Genomic DNA, 24920 nt, shown 5'->3' on the forward strand with positions numbered 1-24920 from the left:
ATCATGTGTCAGAATTGGTTTAAAAGATTCTGTTCTGGAGATTTTTCACTAAAAAATGACCAGTATTCTGATCGACCTATTGAAATTGATGAAGACCAATTCAAAGTCATAATTGAATCGGATCCTTTTATAACTGTGGAGAAATTCCAGAGATGTTAAATGCATCGCACACAAAAATTCAAAAACACATCAAATGTCTTGGACTTGTTAAGAAGCTCAATATTTGGGTTCTACATGAATTGAAAAAGATTCACTTAACATAACGAATCAATATTTTTGATATGCATCTCAATGAAGTGAACCCTTTTACTTTCCCATCTAGCACTATAGCAGAGCTATAGTTTTAGAAGAGAAAGTATTGTAATTGGTCCAATTTAGGGAAATTCATTTTTCACCAGATCTTTACACTTTGACACCTAAGGAAACCAAAAAAACCAAAAACCAGATGGAAATTTTCCAGATGTTCATATGTACATGTGTGTGTATGTGTGTTTGGTGTCACACCCTAATTTGCTTTTTATCTCCACAACTAATCAACCAATTTTGACCAAAGTTGATCAGATTACTTTTATATATAAATATGGGGTATTGATGCCATTAAATTTTCAACTTAAAAAAGTCAAGGGGGCTGTAGAGCAAGGTCACCCTCAATATCTCAAGATTTCACCTAATTAAGGTCTTATTTTTCTTAGGCACATTTGTTAACAGTTAAAAAATATTTCCAAAAATTTTTTAACTGAGACTTGATACAGGCAATTATCTGTCAGAATGATTGTAGAACAATTGAGTACCACATATTTGAACCATACCACATCCAAATTTTGATAAATGAATTGGACATGAAAATTTTTTGTGCAGAATTGGTCCCAAAAAACCTCACTGTTGAACAGAAAAACAACAGGGTGGAAGTGTGCCTCGATCATCTAGGGTGAATTGAAACTGATCCTGATTTTTAAAAAATGTTATTACTGGTGATGAATTCTGGGTATTTGAGTATGACCCAGAAACAAAATGCCAGATCAAGGAGTGGCACACTTAAAACTCACTACACCCCAAAAAAAGCAAAATGAACAAATCAAAAATCAAAACCATGCTAATTTGTTTCTTCGATAGTAATGACATTGTCCATAATGACTTTTTGCCTACGACAGACTGTAATTCAATATGTTTACCGATAAATTGTTGTAAGACTGCAGAAAAGAGTTACCTGCATGAGACTAGCCATCAAAGACAACTGGATGCTGCAGCATGACAGTGCACCTAGTTACACTGCACTCTCAATTAATGAGTTTTTGGCAAAGAAAAACATTCCTGTAGTTCCTCAACCACCTTATTCACCTGACCTGAGTCCCTGTGACTTTTTCCTGTTCCCGATTTTAAAAAAACACCTCAAAAGACACCATTTTGAAACAGTAAAAAACATTAAAAATATTGTAACCGACCATTTGAAGTATATTCCAGTTTCTGAGTTCCAACACTGCTATGAAGAGTGGGAAAGTTGTTTGAAGCATTGCATGGCTTCCCAAGGGAACTATTTCGAAGGTGATAGAGTCCATGTTTAATTGGATTGTAAATTAAAAGTTTTTCTGAACCAGTTTCATTACTTTATTTACAGACCTCATATATTTCAGTATGTGAAGAACTGTCTAATGCTGCCTTTTATATTAAGCATAAATAGTATTGTAGTTGCATTAGAATATTTTAATTTTATTATTGTACTCTTTCTAATTTATCAATTAAAATGTTTGAAAGTCAACTTCAGCGCACTTTTTAAATAATCTGTTGTTTAGAATTGTAAATGTGTGAAGTTGTTAAGAATCTCCGTAGAAACTTAATGAATAATTAACTCAGAAGATGGTAAAATTTCTAAAATTCTTAATTTTTTAAAAAAAGGGCACTAGTGTATTAAAAAAATTTAATACTGTTTATCATAGGTATCAAAATTCAAACTTCTAACTTATCTTTCTTTGTTGCATTGATTCAGTTACTCTTAATTATTATGAAGTTATCTAAAATTGTAAAACTAGTGTATTGGATAAGGAAAATGTTAATGCTTCCCAGGCCAAAAGTTGCAGCAACAATTTTTCTGATGGACTATTCTAAATTCCATTGAAAGAAAAAAAAGTGTTTGAATTACCTTATCTTTGTTACAGTTGTTTTTCATTTCTAAAATTGTATTGTATTAGGGAGTTCAGTATAATCCAATAAGTGTCTCAGCTTCAGCTGGGCTTATTCTACAGCCTCCCAGACAAGAAACAAGAATCTAGATAGATCTGTAAGCAGGAGTACCCCATAAACCATACAGTAGTGAAACAAAGAGACAGCAGTGAAACAGTAGTGTTCCCGTCATTTCCCCAAATACTTACCACCTATCAATTAAATATAGTCAAAATCCTTTGAACATTACCAGAGAAAACTGATTTAGGGTAAGAGAAAGAGATTATATACCCACTGAAGAATCTTAAAACAATCATATCCTTAGGAGTGCTTCAAGATCTTCATGCAATGAACATCTATCTGCCTACAGTTCTATAAAAGAAATTAGGATATCCTTAGTCAAAATTGGTGCAGCACATTATTTATCAATTTTTTTGTGTTAAAACTTGAGCTTCTTAATCCTTCACTCCTACAGAGTTGTATGATGTAACCATTTAACTGAAAACTATAAACCATTGAAGCAGTTGTTTCTTATAAAACACTAGAATTGTAGGTTTTTATCATTAATTACTCACTTGTAATGTATACTAATTTGTCAAATTTTTTTTAGATAAAAAAGGATGATACAAGTGAGAGTATTAATCTATTAACTAGAGTTACTGGCATCGGTCCAGCTAAAGCAAGAGAATTGTTTGATCAAGGTATCAAAACAATAGAGGATTTACAAAATAATAAAGATAAATTAACTCACCACCAAATCATAGGATTGAAGTAAGTAATTCTTTTTACTTGAATTGAATAATTGCTACATTATTCAATGTAAAACTCTTGCATTTTATAGAAAGGTTTTCTTTTGGCAACTAGAGAAATGTACTATACTATCAACAGGAAATGTGATCTGTGTTTCATGTGTGGTAACCCAATATGTATCAAATTAATGTGGGATTTTGCTTTCCTTATCTTTTTATTTGAAAATTTTATTTTGCTTGTTTTTATTTTGAGAAAATCCAGCCACAGTATAATATACATTTATATTTAGATTGTTTTATAGAAAATTGGATATTAAACAATTTTTGTAAAAATTAATAGGTTTTTTTTTGTAAACAGAGATCTGATGCTTCCTTTGTAATCTTTTTCAGACATTAAATAGAGACTGTAATTCAAAGGGTCAGTAGCAGAAAATGGTTTTTTTTTTGCTATTATGGATTGTGTATTCTAAGACTAGACTCATAATATCACATGCTTGTGTCATTTCATGAAGAACCCTTTTTAACATGATTGATCACCAATTAAAAGACATTAGAACCTTGTTGGGTTGTTAATTTATCATTTTGTCATTAATTTTGTGTTGTAGAAATTTTTTTCAGGTTTTAATAAGTTAGTATTTCACAAACCATTTTGGATACCAGCCACATTATTTTCTACACTAATTTCTTCTGAAGCATATAAATTATGCTTGTCTCTGATATAAATTTATTTCCTTCTCTCGCCTTCTCTTTTCTTTACCTTAAGATTATTTTGTCAATTTTTTTTTGTTGTAATTATGTCTGTACTGATTAATCAGTATACTTTAAATCATCATAGTAATTTTTAAGTTATTTAATATATTAAAAATGTAATAAATATATTTCTTTAATAAAAACTGTATTTAATATTTTAAAGATTTGTTTCCCTAGATCAATTAATCATTTCAGATTTCTATTTTTTGTTATATGTTGTTTCATTTTATAATTTAATCGTATATATTTCTGTTTTTACCATGAAAAATACTTTAAATACTTTTTCCATTTAATATATTACATTCAGATTTGGAAAAATTATTTAGATTGGTGAGTAAAATAAAAATAAAATTCACCGTAGTAAATGTGTTAAATCATTTATTGTGATTGAATAAGATTTTGCATACATTTATTATGTGATAGTAAATTTATTATATAGCATAAATTTTGATGTGGTTAATACACATTGCCTATAATTTATGTTTTTAAGAGGAAGAGCTGACATATACCCTTACATATAACCTTTTGCCAGATGCCTCATTTTTACTCTGTAAGCTTTGTACAGTCACAAATCCATCATTAGGCTGGTTAAATCAGTTTTTATACATATTTTATTGTTTATTTCTGCAATAAACCTAAACAACCTACTAGGTTTTTTATATATTAATATTTATTTATTATTTTCTAACACAATTACAAACAATAACACAATTATAAATTTTATTTTTAATAATAATAATAAAAACAAAATTCAGTAAAACAATTTCTGCAACATAAGATGTGTAACTTGTATAAAAATTTAGATGATTTGTCTACAGAGGATATCTAAATGGTAATTCTTGATTTATCAAGAATTACAATAATATTTTATATAAAGTAAACAGAAATTTTGAGATACACAGCCAGAAACTTAAAATAACAATATACACCTTTTCAACTGTTTGTGAATATTTTCATACTCAGTATATCTTAATTTGAATCTCTAAATTTTCACTCCAAATTGCTGAGGTTATAATTAATGCCTTTTAATACCTTTAATTATTGCAGGTATTTTGAAGACTTTGAGAAAAAAATTCCTCGAAAAGAGATTGAAGAAATAGAAATGATGTTGAAGAAATCAGTTCTGGAGTTGGATAGTGACTATTTAGTTACAATATGTGGCAGTTATCGGTTTGTATATGTATTAGTTGTTTGATGTCAGTTGTTAACAGTATGAATGAATGAATGAATGTTTGTAGTTTTTAGAGGAGTGCAGAAAGTATATTATCTGATCACAAGCATATCTTGAGAGTTTCAATTTCTTAATCACGCTTGCATTGTTAAACGAAACCTAAAATCTGTATTTTGTATATAAATCATAAAACTCATGATTTAGTGTTTTTTATTAGTTTTATTCTTTTTTTGTATACAATGATTTTTTTTCTCAGACCCTTTACAAAAAGTTTAAAAAAGCTTACCTTTTTGATGAATTTTACTTTCATAAAGTTCTTAAAAAAGGTTATAGTGATTGTAAAATGGTCTTATTGATAACATTCTCCTGAAATAAATGTTTCCATCTTTTCTTTGCAATAATAAATTTATTATTGTTGCTGAATAGAAATTTATTTAACTTTCCATTGCAGGGGTCATAGTACTACATATGATTATACATCTAAATCACTGTATTGACCAATGTGTTGACAGTATATTAAATCAATATATTAGGGTGTTATACCCAGTCCCTATTTTCTTGAATGAATGCTAGCCGTTGCTTTTTTAATTTTTTTATATAAAAAAAAAAATCGAAGGACAATAATTTAAGCAAATAAAATTCTAAAAAACTGTATGAAAAATTTGAATTTTAACCTACTGTATTCTTTCAGTAACAAAGAAGTTTTAACTGGAAAAATTATCTAATAATCATCAAGTAAATTGGTTGTATCAAATTAGATATTTCAGAATTGTAAGTAATTTAATAGGAATGGAATTGCATAAGATAAAAATTGTAATAGAAGATAAAAAATTACAATATATAGATTTGATACTTGAAATTGTAAAATATTTGTATTGAATTCAAAAGATTAGGTCAGAATAGAAAAGATTGAAATAAAAACCATTGTAATGTTCAGTAAGAACCTTAATGATCTTAATAATTTTTTTAATTACATTTTTACCTTATGCAGGTGAGAATTTTAGTTTCTAAAATATACTTCATAATAATTAGGGTTTTTTAATTTTATTGATATTAGTTAATGAAACTGGTTCTTAGGTGTATTATTTATTAACAAATTTTTGTATGTATCTTGGCTCTTTCAAAATAAGTGGCAGATGTCTAACTATCCAGACTTTGATGGTAATCTGTCTTCAGTGTTAGAAGATACATTATCACTGTGTCTTTTGATCCAGGATTATAAAAACTTTTTGCATGATAATTCACTTGATAGTAAGACTAAAATAATGTAAGTAGAAATATAATTTTAAAGAAATATGAATTGATTGGAATTTTTTATTTGTTGTAAAATTTTTTTATTAAAAAAAATTATTACTAGACTATTATCAATTAAGAAAGTATTTTCATTCTGTATTTCATATATTATTTTGTAATGAATAATGAGATTTTATGCCTAGGAGAGGTAAACCAGAGAGTGGTGACATTGATGTCCTGTTAACACATCCTGATTACACATCGAATTCAAGTACCAAGTCTCCACATTTATTGAAGAATGTTGTCCAGCTGTTAGAAAATCAAGGATTGATAACTGACACAATATCTCTTGGGGATGTGAAATTTATGGTAACCTTACACTTGATTTAAAATTTGAACTAAACATTTTTGTTTGAAAAGAGCTGTTGACCTCTGAAATTTTTATTTAATTAAACATGCAGTTTTTGCATACCATACATAGCCTGGTTAATTTTGTGAGTAAAAGGAATTATGGAAATAGTTGACAGTGCTGCATATCTTTTATAATGTAAATTTTTCTCTATGAATTTACATTTAAAACTTATTTAGTATAAATAGAACATTCCTGTAAGTCTAATGCAATTGAAATCATTTCCTTGTAAAATGTTCTTATGGATAGCATTCTTCTGAAATAAACGTTTCCATTTTCATCTTTACTTAACGGCTTTCTTTGCAATAATAAATTTTGTTGTTGCTGAATAGAAATTTATATAATTTTCCATTACAGGGGTCATAGTACTACATACGATTGTACATCACTGTATTGACCAATGTGTTGACAATAATTAGGGTGACTATTTATTTAAATAGTTTAAGACTATTTATTTAAATGTTTCTCTAGAAACAGCAGGCCAGTATCCAATTACAGATTCTTGATGATAAGTGAATTTTGCAGAGTATGAAAACTGCAAAGTCTAAATAGGATTTGAACTCAACCTTCAGACAAGAGGCAGAGACCATCTCTGCCATGTGGTCAGAATGCATTACTTGAGTGATAAAAAATTGAAATAGATGAAAAGTATGTGGTAAAATTTTTCTCTAAGACAGCATTATAGTATGTAGAGTATTTGTATTTCCCAGATATATATTTGACCAGTTCTGATATCTGATATGCGAGATTAATTTGACTTAAAAGAGTTAAAAGACTAAAAGAGTTAATATATATATATATATATATATATATATATATATATATATATATATATATCCAAATGTAATGAATGATTTTTATTGTAATTTTTTAAAGATTGTTTATTTTTAATGTTCTGATATATGTTTATTTAAGCATATTAAAAGAATAGCTGTTTGTTTTATATGAAACACTGAAGTGATAGTTGTGCACTATGTGAAAAAGGTTTACTTTACATTAATTTTTTATTTCAATCATACGAGGGTTATTTTTTTTTTCAAGGTCCGATCGCTCACAAAATAAAAACCCGCGCAAAAATTGGATGAACCTTTGCGCATATGTGTTGCGCAGCGTCTCTAGTATGGCCTTCAATCACGCCGCGTCACTTCGTTTAGTTCTGAACACGCAGCTAGCACATAAACATGTCTACAACAACAGCATCTCCCGCCAAGTGTGAAGTGCGTGCGGTAATTCGATTTCTTCAGGCTGAGGGGTGTAATGCAGCTGAAATTCATTGATGAATAAGTAATGTGTACGGTGAAACTTCAGTGAGTGACAGCAAAGTGCGATAATGGTGCAGGAACTTTAAAGCAGGATGTACAGATGTTCATGATGCAGGCGGTCAGGGAAGGAAGCAAGTGTCAACTGATGATCTCATTGAGTGAGTGGATGAGACAATTCGAGAAAATCGTCAGTTCACAATTTCTGTATTGAGTGATTCATTTCCTGAAATTTCAAGGTCAACTCTCTACACCATTGTAAGAGACTTCAGTACCGCAAACTGTGTACGAGATGGGTTCCCAAGATGCTGTCCGACCATCTCAAAACAATGAGAATGGACGCCTCCCTAACGCTTCTCCAGCGCTACCACAATGAAGGAGAAGATTTTTTGAACAAAATTGTTACAGGGGACGGGACATGGGTCCATTTCAAAACTGAAGAAACAAAAGAACAATCCCCAAACAGTGGATACATTCTTATTCTCCCAGTAAACCAAAGAAGTTCAAGCGAACCTTCTCCAACAAAAAGTGTTTGGCTACTGTGTTCTGGGACCGGAATGGAGTTCTCTTGGTGGAATTCATGGAACGTGGCACAACCATCACTGCAGCCTCATACTGTGTGACTCTTCAACATCTATGAAGGGCAATTCAGAATAAGCAGAGAGGAATGTTGTCATCAGGCATTGTCTTTCTCCATGACAATGCTCGGCCGCACACTGCAGCTGTAACAAAGAAGCTCCTGCAGCGTTTTCATTGGGAAGTGTTTGATCACCCACCATACAGCCCGGACTTGGCCTCATCCGATTTTCACCTCTTTGCTCACTTGAAATGCTGGCTAGGAGGATAACATTTTGACACAGGCATCGAGCTGCAAACCAGCGTAGAAACATGGCTGAAAACACAGGTGGCTTCATTCTATGACGAAGGTATTGGAAAGTTGGTACCACGCTATGACAAATGTTTAAATCAGAGTGGCGACTATGTAGAGAAATAGCGTAACTATGTAACTACTTGTTACAAATAAAAAATTTTTTATTTTCACTGTGGTTTTAATTTCGTGACCAATCACACCTTGGAAAAAAATAACCCTTGTATTTATATACAAAATTAAAGATTTAGATAATTTTAGAGTTTCATTAAAAGGTTTCATTAGATATTGAACTTGGACTCCATTACTTTCTCCGCTCGTCTTTCTATGAAGTATATTTTGTATTTTAAATTGAACTGTTAGAGAAAGTAATTACTTCCTTGTACAAAGTAAAAAAGAAGTATTGTGATCACGAAAAATATCAGTTTTCAGATTTTAATGGAACTATCCATTTTGACTAGTTTTAGCTTGATGTCTGTACATATGTATCTTGCATAACTCAAAAAAATTAGCCCTAGGATGTTGAAATTTTGGATTTAAAAGTGTTGTAATATCTAGTTGCATATCTCCCTTTTTGATTGCAATCAACTGGACCAAAAGTGCCGAAAAAATTATTTAATTCACACGAATAGTAAGGTGGCAGTCTGCCACCTACGAATAGTAAGCCTGAATTATCCAGAAATGGTACAAGTGAAATAAATTTGCTTTGTTTAGAAATAGTTTGATTGTTTTAAGGTTAATTCACACTAAAATGCACGTGTTGTGATTGTTGAATAAAAAAGGTAAGAGTGTGGTTTAGTTCCTGAGTAGTTAAAGGACCAGAAATTCGTTCTGAATGTCTTGATTTGAAGGATCATAATTGTGAGTAAATGTGTCAATCCTAGTTATGGAGGCCTTTATTAACCCTTTTTGTCTAATTAATTGTTCCCTATCCATAATGACACTAGTAATAACAATGTAAATTTTAATGTAGATTAAATGTGAAATGAACTAAATGATATTACAGTAATGATTATACATTGTAAATTAAATTAAGAAAGATGTTACGTAATTGATGTTATAGATTTAGATGCTGTGAGTCCCTTTATGCAATAGATTATTGAATATGAAGATTCTTGAATGATGTTTCTTCAAATTGTAGATTTTCTGTAGTTCTGGTAGTTTAAATGAGGAAATCTTCAAAAATGTAGATTAAATATATATCCGCAGTCAGAGGACCAATAAAAAATGTATGTTGAAATTGGTACTGGTTCTTTAAATAAATTAAGTCTTTATGTACTTGCGATTATAATTATTTTTATTCCGAATTGTAAATATCATTCATACATATAACGTTATTAACTTGTGAATCTTTATATAATTTATTGTATTAATAAATGTAATGTCATGTAATGAGTGAAAGAAGACTTGTTGAGTACTTGGAGACTTGCAGTAGACTCATAGAAGACTGAAACAGAACTATCTGAATGAATTGCTGAGCCTGCTTGTATATTGTGTACAGAGCTGCTGAATCATCAGGAGCTGAGTGCATCCGAAAGAAGCTGTGTGAGCTGTACAGAGCCGCTGAATCATCAGGAGCCAAATGATGCCAACAGAAGCTGAGTACATCCGAAAGGAGCTGTGTGAACTGTATGGAGATGCTGAATCATCAGGAGGCGAGTATGAATCCGACCAAAGCCGAAGATCTTTAAATTTGAAAAGTTCTGTTTTAAATGAAAATTAATGTATCTTATTAATAGTGAATTTTAAATAACATGAATGAAACCTGACTCTATACAGGAGCTTTTCAACAGTATATTCTAAGTGGTACTTATTTTCATTGGTTCCAGAGTTATAGCCAAATAAAATTTTAATTTAAAAAAATGTGTATTTGTAATTTAATAGGCGTACAAGGAAGTCATGTAGTGTCCACATCAGATTTTTTCAATTTTATTTATGAAGATAGTAGTTTGTTTTTTCTTCTTTTTGTATGGAAGTACAAATTTGTTATATGTAGCACTATAGACATGCACAGCTGTTTTAAACAAATTGTTGATGTAGAGTTGTTGATTAACTACAGTGGCAAATTTATCACTTACAATTATGTTTAACACCTTGAATTACAATGCCAGTCTGATCATGAAAGTAAAGTTGGTGTGTTGAAGTTTGGAAAAAATTATAAAAAAGTGCAAAATACAGAAATGAAAATATTTCTGTTATCACTAGGTTAAATTTATTGTTAATTTTCTTCATTCTTTCAAAAGGTTTGAATTACTCTTTAATTAATTAAAAAGTATGTCGCAATTTATTTTTAAAAAATAAAAAATAAATAATTAAAAATAATAAAAGATATAAAAAATGTAATACAATGTATTTATATATTTCAGTCTATTTCTTATTTCCAGGTAGATCCATAAAAAGTGAAAGTATAATAATGTATCTTATGAATAAACATATAATAAAACAAAACCAGTTGGATTAGAATGTAGGAATTACTTCCCTAAATGGGAATGGTCCCCACTTTGGAAATTTCTATTGATAATTTGATGTGATAATATTAGAGTTATAAAATAAAACCAAAATAATCAAGATAAAAAAACTGCAATGTCTGATGGGAGACAAGTTTAGAACAATGAAACCATAAATCACTAGAAGTATTGACAACCAACTTGGGCAGTTATCTCCTTCATCCACCAAATCAGTTAGAAAACTAAGTGACGCACATTGCTATACAAAGACACCAATTTTTTGTATTGCAACTGTTGTGTCAATGACCTATTTCTATTTACAGTTTATCTAAGTTATCTAGGTAGTATTGCAGTCATTGTGTACCAGCACTGTTGTTTATTATCATACTATGTAGTTAGGACACACATTTAAGTATGCCTTTTTATTTTTGTACATATCTATCATATAACTTTTTTCTAGGGAGTGTGTAAAGCTGGAGACACAGCTCGAAGGTTAGATATAAGATTGACACCTTATGATCAGTATTATTGTGCAACTTTATATTTTACTGGAAGTGATATGTTTAATAAGCAGATGAGAGCACATGCTCTTCAAAAAGGGTTCACATTAAATGAATATACTTTACGTTATATTGGATCTACAGGTGAGTGGTATTTTGTATTCTTTAGGAATTTTTTTATACGTTTGTATTTAGTTTAATTTTACTAAATAAGAATTTAGTTGTCTCTCTAGTTGATAAAAAAAAGATTCTGTACAAGTTGTCTTCTTAGCTTTTTGTTTGGTAAAAAAAATTAACCATTGGTGCTAGGTTTGACTCGCAGATGAGGTTTGGCAATGTAATCAGTCTGATAATTACCTATGTTCAAATAAAGTTATTATATAAGGTAAGTTTTTACTTAAAAAACAAAAGTGAGAGGCATAAAATACACTTACATATATTTTCAGCCCTGTGTATCCAACCAAGAATTGCATGGGCTGACCCTCTTTCCAGCATGACAAACCAGACTGGTACGCCATACAACACTTTTGAGATTACCAGCTGTGATAAGACCCTTTGCTTTAATGTGTGGGGACGTCCAACAATTGATTATTATCCAACTGATAGGAGCTGTCATTTTTTTGGCTTAATATGAGGTCTATTTAGGAAATAACCAAATATTTATAATTAGCTGATAAGAGGTATTTAGTGACGTGCTATTGGCAGCATTGTGTTCTATATAACCTCCTTTGTGACCACATGTTCCTGGATTGTTGATATCTCATTTAGTTTTCGTGTTATTGCTAAATTGAATACAATGTGTTTAAATATTAGTAGCATTTTTTGGGAGCAGTGACACAATGTAACATTTTGAGTGAAACTGGGTAAAACTTTCACAGAAACGTTTCAACTTTTTAAACAAGATTACAGAGATGAAGCTCTGGGTCATATGCAATGTTATGAATGATTTTATGAAAGTTTAAAAGTGGTCGTCAGTCAATTGAAGATGACCCTCGACCAGTAATTCCTTCGACTTCCAACTGATGAGACACCCTCATTCAGAAAATCAACGATCTGGTGTGTGCAAATCAGCGATTGACTGTCAAGGGAACTTGCAGAAGAGGCTAGTATCTCAATTAATTGGATCACACCATGACATTTTGACTGAAAATTGAACATGCATTGAGTTGCACCAAAGTTTGTTCCACGTTTGATGACTGAATAACAGAAAGAACATCAAGTGGACGTTTGTCGACAACTTCTTGAACAAGCTGATGACAATGAAACATTCATGCAAAGAATCATAACAGGAGACAGAAGCTGAGTTTACAGCTATGACATTGAAACAGAAGGTCAATCATCACAGTGGATCGGCAAAGGATCTCCACACCTCAAAAAAGCATGTCAATCTTGATCCAATGTCAAAGTGGTGATGCTCTCTGTTTTTTGCAATTTTAACGGAATTGTGCATTTTGAATTCTTGCTGCAAGGTGAAGCATTGAACCGCTCAAGGCATTTTACAATATTATGTGAAAAAATGTGCAAAAATAGATCAGAATTGTGGTGAGACAACTTATGGTTTCTTTACTACAAGAATGGACCCACACGCTCAGTTTTCTCAATTTGTCAGTTTTATGCAAAAAAATCAGATTAATCTCCTCCCTACTTTCGCCAGACCTGGCTCTTTGTAATTTTTTTCTTATTTCTGAAATTAAAATCAGTGATGAAAGGGTGCCATTTTGAAACTATTGATGACATTAAAGCAAATTTGTCACATACCTTAAAGGCCATTTCAAATGACGCTATCGCTGACTGCTGCTGCTGAAGTGGAAACACCACTGGGATAAGTGTGTGAACAGGGAAGGGGAGTACTTTGAAGGGAACAAGGATCAGTTATCTGTAAAATTAATAATAAAGATTAAAAAATAAAGTTCAGTTATTTTCTGAACAGACCTTGTACATCATTTGTGTTTGGAACGTGGAGTTTTTATCAGTCCATATCCTGAGGTACTTCACTGCAGGGGATTGGTGGACTACCATGGTTCTGACCCTGAATGAAATCAGGATCAGCTTACTCCTACCAAAGACTATGACCACTTAGATATTCTCAGGTGAAAGCTAAATCTTGATCTCTTTGTTTATCACTTCATTCCCAGTGTCCATCACCACCCATTCCAATTTGGCCTTCACAAGTGCCAAGTTATCACAAATCTGGTAAGAGCTGTCCCTTCAAAAAGTGCAATGGACAAAACTTAATCATATGCAATGTTCTTCAGTATCGGAACCAATACTGAGCCCTGTAGAACACCATAACTCATCTGATTTGCATCTCTGTCTTGGCAGAACTACCCATTTTCAACCATTCAGAGAGGTAAGACTGAATAATTCTCCCTAGATATGAACTGACACCATGTCTTTTCAGGGAATATTTTGTCCCATGGTACACTGTTGAACGCATTTTTAACATCAAAGAGGATAACAGCCAGTATCAAACACATGTTCTTAAAGATCTGGCCTTGCAGATGGTGATCATAACTCTAGAAATTGCATATGCAGTTGACCTGACCTTACATTAGTCAAACTTAGACCCTCTTGAAAAGCTTACTCAAATGATTTAGCAAGCAGAATCGGCTTTAAGGATGCTGGATCGCTGCCTTGTCTCCCCTTCTTCTTGTGGAACACAAGCCTGGTGGACTTTCAGGATTTTGGAATTCATTTCTAGGTGATGGCATAATTGAAAGCATCAAGCCACACACCATGAAGTGATTTTTACAACCTGCTTGACTGCTGTACAAGCCTCTATTCCACGTTTGATCTGGCAACTGGCCCTTAGGAGTTTTTCTGTGATGACAAGTGGGATGTCAATGGCAACTATTTCCTCAAAGTTTGTGTCACTACATGGAGAAAACAAATATGATAAGCACAATTTGATAAGAGTATCCTGTTGAGGATGAGAAAACACCTGCCAAACGTTTTGGTCATAATTTTGTAGCCACCTCCCAGTCATCCTTGTTGAGAACTTTACAGAGTTCCTTCTACTTCTGTTGTTTGGACCTAAAGTTCTCATATTTCAGATCCTGCCTTGTACTTCTGAGCTTGTAGTTTCAAAACAGCCAAAAAAAAAGTTAAATCCAGGTGAAAAAATCCAGATGAAAAATGGTTGCAAATTCAGAGTCTGCATGAATGTAAAAATCACAGCATACATGTAATAATGAACAGGTATTTGTCCATTACGGGATTGTTAACAATCTATTCATGCTGATTTTAATAATTATAAATTTTAATAAATTAATTTACATATATATGTCAGTCAGTAGAATACCTTTTTTTAAATTTTGTGTTCTGTTGCACTGATATTTCTCCATCGTGTAAAATTTGCATGGTGTAGTTAATTGTCTTTGTATATGTGTAACCTGTTACTATAGGAGTTCTAAAGGATAATTATGTTGTACTTAGTGTCTATACATGTTACTTGTATCTGTAATTGAATGTTGGTCTAGTTTGTCCAATATAGTATTTTATATTATCATCGCAGATTAATTTATATATTTTTGCCCCTCTTATGTTTATTGCTGTAAGGCTGTTAGATAAAACCTTACTTCCTGAAACAGCTGGCAGTTTTGTGTATAACTGTTGGTTACTTATGTATTTTTGGCTTTGTTTTTGTGTTTTTGATTTTATGTTATAAGTGTGGATGAGTTGCTGTAAACTTGTACCAAGTGTCTATTGGCTTCTTCAGCCAGTTCATTAGTTATACTGAAGAACTCAGTTCAATAAAACATCTGGCACACATTAATTACTGCACGTAAAAAAAGTGCTACATAAAGAATAGAAAAAAAAATTGAAAACACATCTATTGACAGAAAATACACTATATAACTTTTAACATAAATCAACCAACCATTACATAAAATCCCCAATATTGTAGGAAAAAGTTTACGGTGTGGCTTTTTCAAAACTACTGAAAAATTATTCAAGATCATAGGCTGGATGAAAATTTACTTATAGATATTGGAACACATACAGGCACTGTCCACAAAAGCAAGATTAACCTTGCAAACCACCACACAGAAACAGGATACACATACAAATATATTAATCATATCATATAAAATTTTATACTTAACAAAAGTCAAGATGTAGAATTGAATAGGATGAAATTTACAAACATGCGTAGTCTAAGCAAAACATATCAAACAAACAGATATAAATCAGATATATATCATTCAACAACATTGTAAAATGTTCTCCTTATTAATTTTAACAGGCACCATCTGTATATCTGCTTAAGAAGGTGGTAATAATTACTTATGAAAAAATCTGGGTGAACAGTTTCTACCTAATTTCAGAGCAAGCTATAATAATTTTTAAACAAAATTTGCTATATATTTTATGTAACTAAAATTTAATCTCCAAAATGTGTTAACAGTGAAAAAAGAAAAAAAAAATTCATGAAGTAGAAGCTCCCAGGAAGAATGTTTAAGAATGAATGTAGTCTAGTATTTATTTATGTTCATTTCTCAAGCTAACTTGAAATATACTGATTTCTGGCCAAAAAAAAATGGTGTATAAAATTTCTAAAATGGTTAAAATTACGTCTTCTCTGGAAAAATATTAAAAAAATTACAGGTAACTAAAGAATGTTGAATATAAGACTGGTTTTTTATTTTTATTACATAGCTGACCTTCATAGGGGAATGGTAATGTTTCTGTCTTTCATCCAGTTGGTTCTGGGTTCAAGTCCAAGTCAGGCACTTTTCATTTGCTGCAGAATTCATGTTTTATCATAAAAAAAAGTTGGCATCTACCTGTAGTGGCTGAACAAATAAATAAATATATCTTTTATGAAATTGATTTTGAAATGAAAGCATGTTAAGTGAAAATAAGTTGATTCAAATGTCTACTCTGTAGGTTTAAGTGTCATTCTGTAACTCCTAAAAGCATGTGTATAAATAGACAGATATTTGGTATCTGTTATGGATTTGTTATAACTTTTCAGGAGTTCCAGGGAATCCAGTAAAAATTACTTCTGAAAAGGATGTATTTGACTGTATTGATTATCCTTACAAGACTCCTTCTGAGAGGAATGTTTGAATATAATGTCAAAAAAAAAAACTGTACATCAGTTCACATCTGCATATTATGATAAATTAATTAATGACCAATGTGTTTAAATGTATTAAATTTTTTAAAACTTCATATATGTTGTGTTCAGATTTAGTTTTGTTTAGTGAATAGTTGTGTTTATTTTAATTTATATTTATTGTATCGAGATGATTTTAATAAATAATGTGTTTTTCTATTTGGGCTTGATTCACTGTAAGGTTCTGTAGGATTTGATTGTATAGTTCTAGTCCCTTCGTAAATAAAAATTAATTACAATATAATCTCCAGAAGAATATTCTTTTTTTATTTATGAATGAATGAATGAATGAATGAATGTAAAAAGGATAGGAATTATATTCTAATTTATCTACAAACAATTCATTACCCTTGTTTATTTCTGAACTTATAAACTGTACTTATTTATGAATTACAAGGGTTTAGAACTTTTAATTAACCAATATTTAAAAAAAAAAGAGGCAGCCTTTATATTATCATAAATTTATGAATTACAAATTTTAATCTAAAAGGCAATCCATAAAAGATATAAATCAATTGTTATGCAATTAAAAACATTATAATTAACAAGAGATAAATATTAAAAAACACAACTGCCAAAAAAAATATTGCTCCTTAATATAGGATAATTAGAGTGTGCGGGTGACAATTTTGTATTATAATATAATTTTATTTTAAATTTGTTTAAGCATATATATATATATATATATATATATATCTCCTATACTCCTTTTTGGGTGAAAGATATATCAAGAACACATCCAGTTTTATTAATGTCATTAGCATAAATGAAAATATACAGATCACACTAATAAATGACACCTTTTCATAAGTAAAAGATGCCTTGCACGAGATGATCACATCAACTCACCACTCTAACCTCACATGCAGTTCCCACAGGAAGCCCATTATTATTATTAACAGAATTTTTTTAAATTTATTTAGTACTGTATTATTTTATTTGTCAGTTTAATTCTAATATTATTCTTTATTTTGTAATATTAATTTGATTGATTCCAATTATTCAGTTCAAACCCAGCCCATAGTTCATTAATTCAATTCATTAAATTTTGTGTTTTAACCAGCAAATCTCCACTACTATGTATATATATGTGACACTCCCAGTAATGTAAGAATTCCAATGCGGGGTCATATATCTAAATCAGTTCAGTCATTGAGCTGCTAAGGTGGAACAAACATACATATCTACACACTAAATACAGTACACTCCTTTTTGGGCAGTCGTGTAAAAATTCATAAAAAACATATATTGTCACTGAAGTAGTTGTAAAGTCTTTTGATGAATTTCTCCATTGTACTTCATATGTGTAAGATGAAGTAGTTGTAAAGTCTTTTGATGACTTTCTCCATTCTACTTCATATGTGTAAGATGTTTTCTCAGTTCATTAAGTGATTGAACTTTATATTAATACATAAAATATCTAGCTTGGTACTTAATAGTATCAGTTGCTGTCTTTCAACCATTCTGATAATGCTGCGTTATCTTTGGTGTAATTCATTTATAGATTGACTAAATTTCACTTTTTAGAGGAGTCCTGTATGTTGACATAGAGTACATAATTTTATACTTCAATTAAATTGTGACATTTCTCTTAACATCAGCCATTAATTTTCTACCTGCAGCTGAAGAATTACAATGCAATTTTCTGAAATGGAAATTTGAATTTTATATTACATTTAAATCCACAGGTTGAACAAAATATTTGGCAGTAAGAAACAAAATTTTGCGTTGCATAAATTAGCTGGAACATTAGCTATTGCATGATGAACATACCATGCAGTAGTTGTTCAACCTGTGTGTTTGCATTAAGCCTAATGCTAATAAGATTATTATATTAATCAGGAATACGTATCTGTCTGCTGATTATTTTTGAATGGCCAACAATTATATTTTTAATATTGATAGTGTTTGATCTTGCTATCTCAAGTTATTTCAATATTGCTCACACAAACCCTACCTTCATTCATATTCCTATTGAAGCTTTTTTTTTGGATAAGACAAATCCTTGAATTCACAATGTTGCCCTCTTAAGCCACCAGTTGCATATATTATTTTCCTAACTGTATATTAGAATGTTCTTCTGTTCATGATAAAATTATGAACTTTATTACTGCCAAAAATTATTAAACTTTCATGTTATCTCACTGTATATAAAAGAGAGTTGTGAATAAATCTTAAAAAAATAATTATGTGAAATGCTAAACCTTAAAACTTGCAAAAAAAAACTTAAAAATATCTTATAAGTCTCAGCTCTGTTTGGGATAGAAGAAATTATATGTAACCTACTTCTAAAGAAGAGAGCGATAATAAAATATCAAGTGATAAGTAAATATCAGCATTGAAAGTGAAAAATATTTCTGTTATAAGAAATATATTTATAGAAATATTAGACTATAACTAACCAGATTTTAGTGTATTTGCTTGTAAAAAATCTTATCGATAATTTCTAGTGTTAGCCTAATGCTTTCACTATTCTTTTTTTAGTTTTATTTTTCATTTAATTAAGATTATTAGTTTTGACAAAACTTAAAATGATAAATCTGTTAATTTAAAAATGTGAAAAATTAATTTAAAAAATGTATTAAAAAAGACCATTTATTTATAATAAAAATAAAAATTTTGTCTATTACTAGTTAAACACAGTATACATTATAAAAAAAATAATAAATAGTTTCCCAGACTGAAATTACTACTTATGCAGTAAAATCTCACATTGACAGTAAAGGATTAATACAGTATTTTTCTAAAATAGCTATTTCTCTAATTTATATTCATTGTCTAGTATTCTTCATTTATAAGTATATTCCTACAACCAAACTGGTTGAAGGTGACGTGATAAAAGTACTTGCAATACGAGCTCCTGAATGAAAATCCTCTGAAGCTATCTGCACCCCTATAATTTTATAGTACTTACATAACTACTTTCAGTATCAGTTTCCTCATTTGTTTCTATTAATATGAAGTTGGATAAAAAAAACCTGGATTTTTTAAATTTCTACAGTATAAATCCACTTACCACAGTTTTTTTTTTATGTTGGTACCACTTGTTCCTTACATTGGTAGCCATATTGGATGATTAGTGTATTGTTTGTTGGTTTTCAGAGAGGTTACTCATGTTTTGGTATGGTCAGTGATAAACTTGTGTCAAAAACTAAACAGTGAATTTTCATTAAATTTTGTTGTAAGAGTGGAAGAAAATGCAACACTGCATTGGACTAGAAATACTGAATGTGGCTTTTGATGATTTTTTTCTATGAATAAAACAAGCATTTACAAGTGGTCAGACATTTCCAAGAGGGCTGTAAAGATGACGAGCATCCTGGATGTTCCAGCACCATCAACCAATGACAGTGTAGAAAAAGTGAAGAAAATGATTACAGACAATCGCCAAAACATTATCAGAAAGATTGCTGATGATGTTGGCATATAATTTTGTTCATGCCAAGTAATATTTTTGGATGTTTTGGCCATGAAATGAGTGGCAGCAAAATTTGTTGTAAAACTTTTAAATTTTAACCAAAACCAGTACCAAATGAACATTTCTCAGAAGGTACTAAATGAAATGAACAACGATCAAAACTGCTCAAACGAGTCATAACTAGTGATAAAACATGGGTGTATGGGTATGCCATCAAAACTAAGGCCCAATTATCCCAATAGAAGCTTCCTGAAGAGCCAAGACCAAAAAAAGCTGATCAAGTTCGATCAAATATGAAGATTCTGATCACTGTGTTCTTCAGTTTCAGTGGCTTAGTGTAACATGATTTCTTACCACTAGATCATACAGTTAATAAAGAGTACTACCTGGAAGTTCTATACAGTTTTCATGAAGCAATCCAAAGAAAAACCTGGATTTGTGGCAAAATAGTTCACGGGAATTATATAATGCTAATGCAACTGCTCACACTTCACTGTTTGTTTGTCTACTTTTGGCCAAAAGCAACACCTTTATGATGCCTCAGCCTATGTATTCACCACTACTCATGGCACCCTGCGACTTTTTTCCATTCCCGCAAGCTGAAAATAACCACGAAAGGGCAATGTTTTGCCAACATTGAAGAGATAGAATCATTCACTGAAGGAGTAAGTGCCAAACAGAAAATTGCATTACAGAGGTACTTTGAAGATTGGAAAGAATACTGACACAAATGTATTATACTGAAAGGGGAGTACTTTGAAGGTAATAAAATCTACATTGATGATTAAATAAATATTTTTTGAAAAAGACTAAAAATGTTGCATATTTTTATCAAACCTCGTACAAATACTTTTTTCTTTCAAAGCATTTATAGTATATTCAAACTACATAAGAACAGCCATTCCTGAATTCAACAAAATTATCTCAAATATTGCTACAACTTAAGAAGGATAAATCAATATTTAATGGGTCAAGTTAATAAAATGTAGCAACTTCATAGTAGAATCTAGGATGTAGTGTGATTTTCTAAAAGTTAAATTGAAATGAATTAACAAACACTACATCTAGATAGTTATATCTACCCTGACAGGAGTGGTATCCAGTAAAACTGAAGACACAGCTACAGGTAGTTGTAACTATAGTGCAGCAATCATTTGTGTTGCTACTTGTTCATTGTTCCCTCTGCCTCTTTGCAATGCCATTTCCTTTATGTCAGTCTTACTCAGTGTGCAGCCTTAGCTCATAAGAGGAAGATTCTTCTATTGTTCTAGAATGCTCATCTTATTTTAAACTATCCTTCTTTTAAGTCTGATAGAAGAGCAGACTAATTTTAAGTTAGTCATAGCCGTGGCGATGTTTATGACAGCTCATGAGAGGAAAAATTACATCCCAAGAAAAGCCATAAAAATTAGTAGGTGTAAGGAGCTGTTAAGCTTTGACAATGAAAATGTAGATTTTCTAGCAGAAGAATTTTTACCTGAATTTTGAAGAGGTGCTCTATCATCCAGGAAAAAGATCCAAGAAGAATTTTCTTTAAGATTCCAATCATTATGTTTTGTAAACTTATACTTTTCAGTTTATGTCCTTTTCCTTCCCTCAAAATTCCTTTAAAAATTTAATCCAGAAAAATAAATATCAAAATAAATAATCAACAATTTTAAAATAACACGCTAATAATAATAATATGTTAGTAGGCGCTCTATTTTTTCTTAAGTTTCATTTTGTAACTTATTTATCTAAGTTATAGAGAATGAAAATCTACATTTTCATTTTCTATATTGGGAATAGTTATTGCTATGCACATATGAACTTTACAGTGAATGTACGTGTAAGTGCAGTGTATTGAATGTACTTTACAGTGTATACACAACAGGTTACTTTTTTAAAATAATATTAATAAATTCTCCCAACTCTTTATTAATTACTTCATTAGCACAAAACTTGAAGATTAAAATAAAAAAGAAAACAGATAAAAAAACAACTGAAAACAAAATGATCAAACTTAAGATTGGGAAAAAATATTTTTATTAATATTGGGTGAACAAGAAAATCCAGTTTTCACAAGTTTAAGAAGCATTTTCATGTCAAAGACTATTGACAAAGTGGAGTGTGCCCTACCTCAAACTCCATTGTAATGAAGTTGTAACTACACTTAAGTAGTTGCATCTTCACTTTATTCACATCAAGAATTAAATTGTAACTACCTTTACGGAGAAATGAAGTTATAACTACAGGAGTAGTTGTAACTTACTTTTATTCACACCAATGGTGTGAAGGTATTCACACCACTTAAAAATACTGTAGTGATAGCTTTAACTCCTTTTATTCACTTTACCCAATATTGATTTTAATCAATATCTACCATCATAAAGCAATATATATTGTGAATGACACGTCATCACTTCCTCTCTTATCAAAATTATCTACCATATTTATTTGAGTACTTTTTTTCTTGGAATTGGAGAGAAAAAATAAGGGTGCAGGGCTTACTTGAAACATAGCCTTTAGCCAGGATAATTTATGTAAAGTACCTAAATTCTTAGAAGTACATAAATTCAATCACATAAATATAGTGTTACATTAGGCTTTCGTTTATCAATACCGGATGCCGCTTATAAAGAATTCATCCTTAATTATTAACATCATGTTCATATTATCGATAGGAACGAAGTTACGGTATTTTTATAAAACTGATTCATTCTGTGTAGCTGCATCCGGTTATAATGACACTACAGTTACAGTATCAGTCATCCATCGTCGTCTTGTCTATTCGCCATAGTCATTGTACTGTTTGTATATGTGGATGGTTATGTGCATTTTATCTGTTTAGTTTATCTTGTAAAGTTTAATACGGTGATTTATTTTAATTATGGCATTAAAATGAGTACAAAAGGACAGCGTCTACGATCTTTTACAGTAAATGAAAAACTGCGCGTTATAGAAGAGGCTGAAAAAATTTGAAATCGGGCGGCAGGAAGAAAATTTGATGTAGATGAAAGCTGTATTCGAGACTGGCATTAAAAGAAACAACTTCTGGTGAAAGTCACTAGTAATAAAAGGGCTTTTCATGACTTAAAACCAAAATACACAGACATAGAAAAAAAATTGTATGACTCTGTTATGGAAAAAAGGAAATGCGGTTATGCTGTCACAAAAGAAATGTGTCAATCATATGCTCATGAAATCCCTAAATCATTGAATAAAGTTGATTTTAAAGCAAGCTGTGGATGAATAATACAATTTTTTGCACAAAATGATTTGTCAATAAGATGAAAGACGACCATTTCTCAACGACTTCCAGGCGCTTATGAACAAAATATATTACATTTTCACAAATACATAATAAATCTTACAAAAAAATTAAGGCTATTTGCCTTCTCAAATAGGAAACACTGATCAAACCCCCGTATATTTTGAAATTCCATTTGACAAAACCGTAAATAAAAAAGGTGTAGTGTTATGCTTTGCATTACTTCTGATGGATCAAAATTACCTCCGTACATTGTTTTTAAAAGAAAAACTCTTCCTATCGTACAGGTAAATGGAGTTATTATCAGAGCACAGGAATCAGGTTGGATGGATGAAACCTTAATTTTAGATTGGATCAGGTGTGTATGGCAAAAGCGATCAGGAGATGTACTTAATAAAAAAAATACCAGTATGCTAGTAATGGATAGTTATCGGGGGCATACGACTGATAAAGTGAAAGACATTTTAAAAAAGGGTATGACAGACCAAGTAATAATTCCAGGCGGATTGACATCTCTATTGCAACCACTAGATGTCTGCATTAATAAACCATTCAAATCTGCATTAAAACAACTGTACAGTAAATGGAAGACTGATGAAAATTTCTTTCTCACGCCTACAGGAAGAATCAAACGCCCAGATTTGTGTTTGGATAAAAGATGCTTGGGAAGGTATTTCTATGGAATTAGTAAGAAAAAGTTTTAAAAAATACGGAATATCTAATGAACTTGATGGTAGTGAAGATGATCGATCACCTTTGGCAGAGTGACATGGAGACTACTGGTAACTCATCTACAGACACTGACAGTGACAGTGATTAATTAAAAATAAAATCCCATATTAAAAGTGTATTGAAATGATCCTTTTCAACATGATACTTTCTTTTTTTTACTGGCCTACTGATTCTGAACTAATCTAGTACTTAACAGTAATTAATTACTAATGTAATATTAATATTGTAATTTAAATGAACAAATTAAATGCTTTACTTTCTGAATATTTTCGTATTTTTTATCATATCTGTTTTTTTAGATTTTCAGTCTGGAAAATCGAGATGCGGGGCTTATTCGGTGATGGGGGGGGGGTACTTGAATAAATACAGTATACTGATGTGGATATAAAACAAGAAAAAATCTCAAAAGACTACACTGACTAGTCAAATTTATTTATTTTTCAATTCCTGCACACAAACACTGTAATAGTTTAAGTGACACAGTAAAAGTAGTTTAAGTGGCATTATCAATAAAACAAGTATAGAAAGCAAAAAAAATAAAACAATGAAAAATATAAAAAACATGCACAAAAGTACATAAAACAGTAATTGCATTTAATTATGCCCATTGCTGTATCATTCAAAAATTCATTGCTGAATAAAACGTGGCCTTTATGAGCAAGCCATAAGAATTCTGTTTAAACACTTGTGGGCCAAATTAGTTGCTTGTAGTTTTTAATAAAATTTAGTCTCTCTATACTGAGGACTTTTCTCATGAAAGGATAAAAATGGTGTTATGGAAGTTGTGATGTTTTCTTGAATTATAACCATGTTTAAAACAAAATTTTATTTTAATTCAGGATTATTGTGAATATA

At 30.7% G+C, this 24920-nt stretch overlaps 1 protein-coding gene across 3 annotated transcripts in view; it reads left to right on the plus strand.

The window, feature by feature from the left end:
- LOC142318791 (DNA polymerase beta-like) overlaps positions 1 to 16824 on the plus strand; it is a 30371-nt gene extending 13547 nt beyond the window's left edge. For all 3 annotated transcript variants that reach the window (XM_075355272.1, XM_075355270.1, XM_075355273.1), the window contains exons 4-8: positions 2768 to 2928; positions 4704 to 4826; positions 6264 to 6429; positions 11504 to 11687; positions 16522 to 16824. In XM_075355272.1, the coding sequence (XP_075211387.1) occupies positions 2768 to 2928; positions 4704 to 4826; positions 6264 to 6429; positions 11504 to 11687; positions 16522 to 16616 (729 nt within the window). In that variant the 3' untranslated portion in view covers positions 16617 to 16824. The remainder of the gene's footprint in view (positions 1 to 2767; positions 2929 to 4703; positions 4827 to 6263; positions 6430 to 11503; positions 11688 to 16521) is intronic.
- The last annotated feature ends 8096 nt before the right edge of the window (positions 16825 to 24920 follow it).

Source organism: Lycorma delicatula, chromosome 2 (assembly GCF_047948215.1).
Source record: "Lycorma delicatula isolate Av1 chromosome 2, ASM4794821v1, whole genome shotgun sequence".
Classification (NCBI taxonomy): Eukaryota; Metazoa; Arthropoda; class Insecta; order Hemiptera; family Fulgoridae; genus Lycorma; species Lycorma delicatula.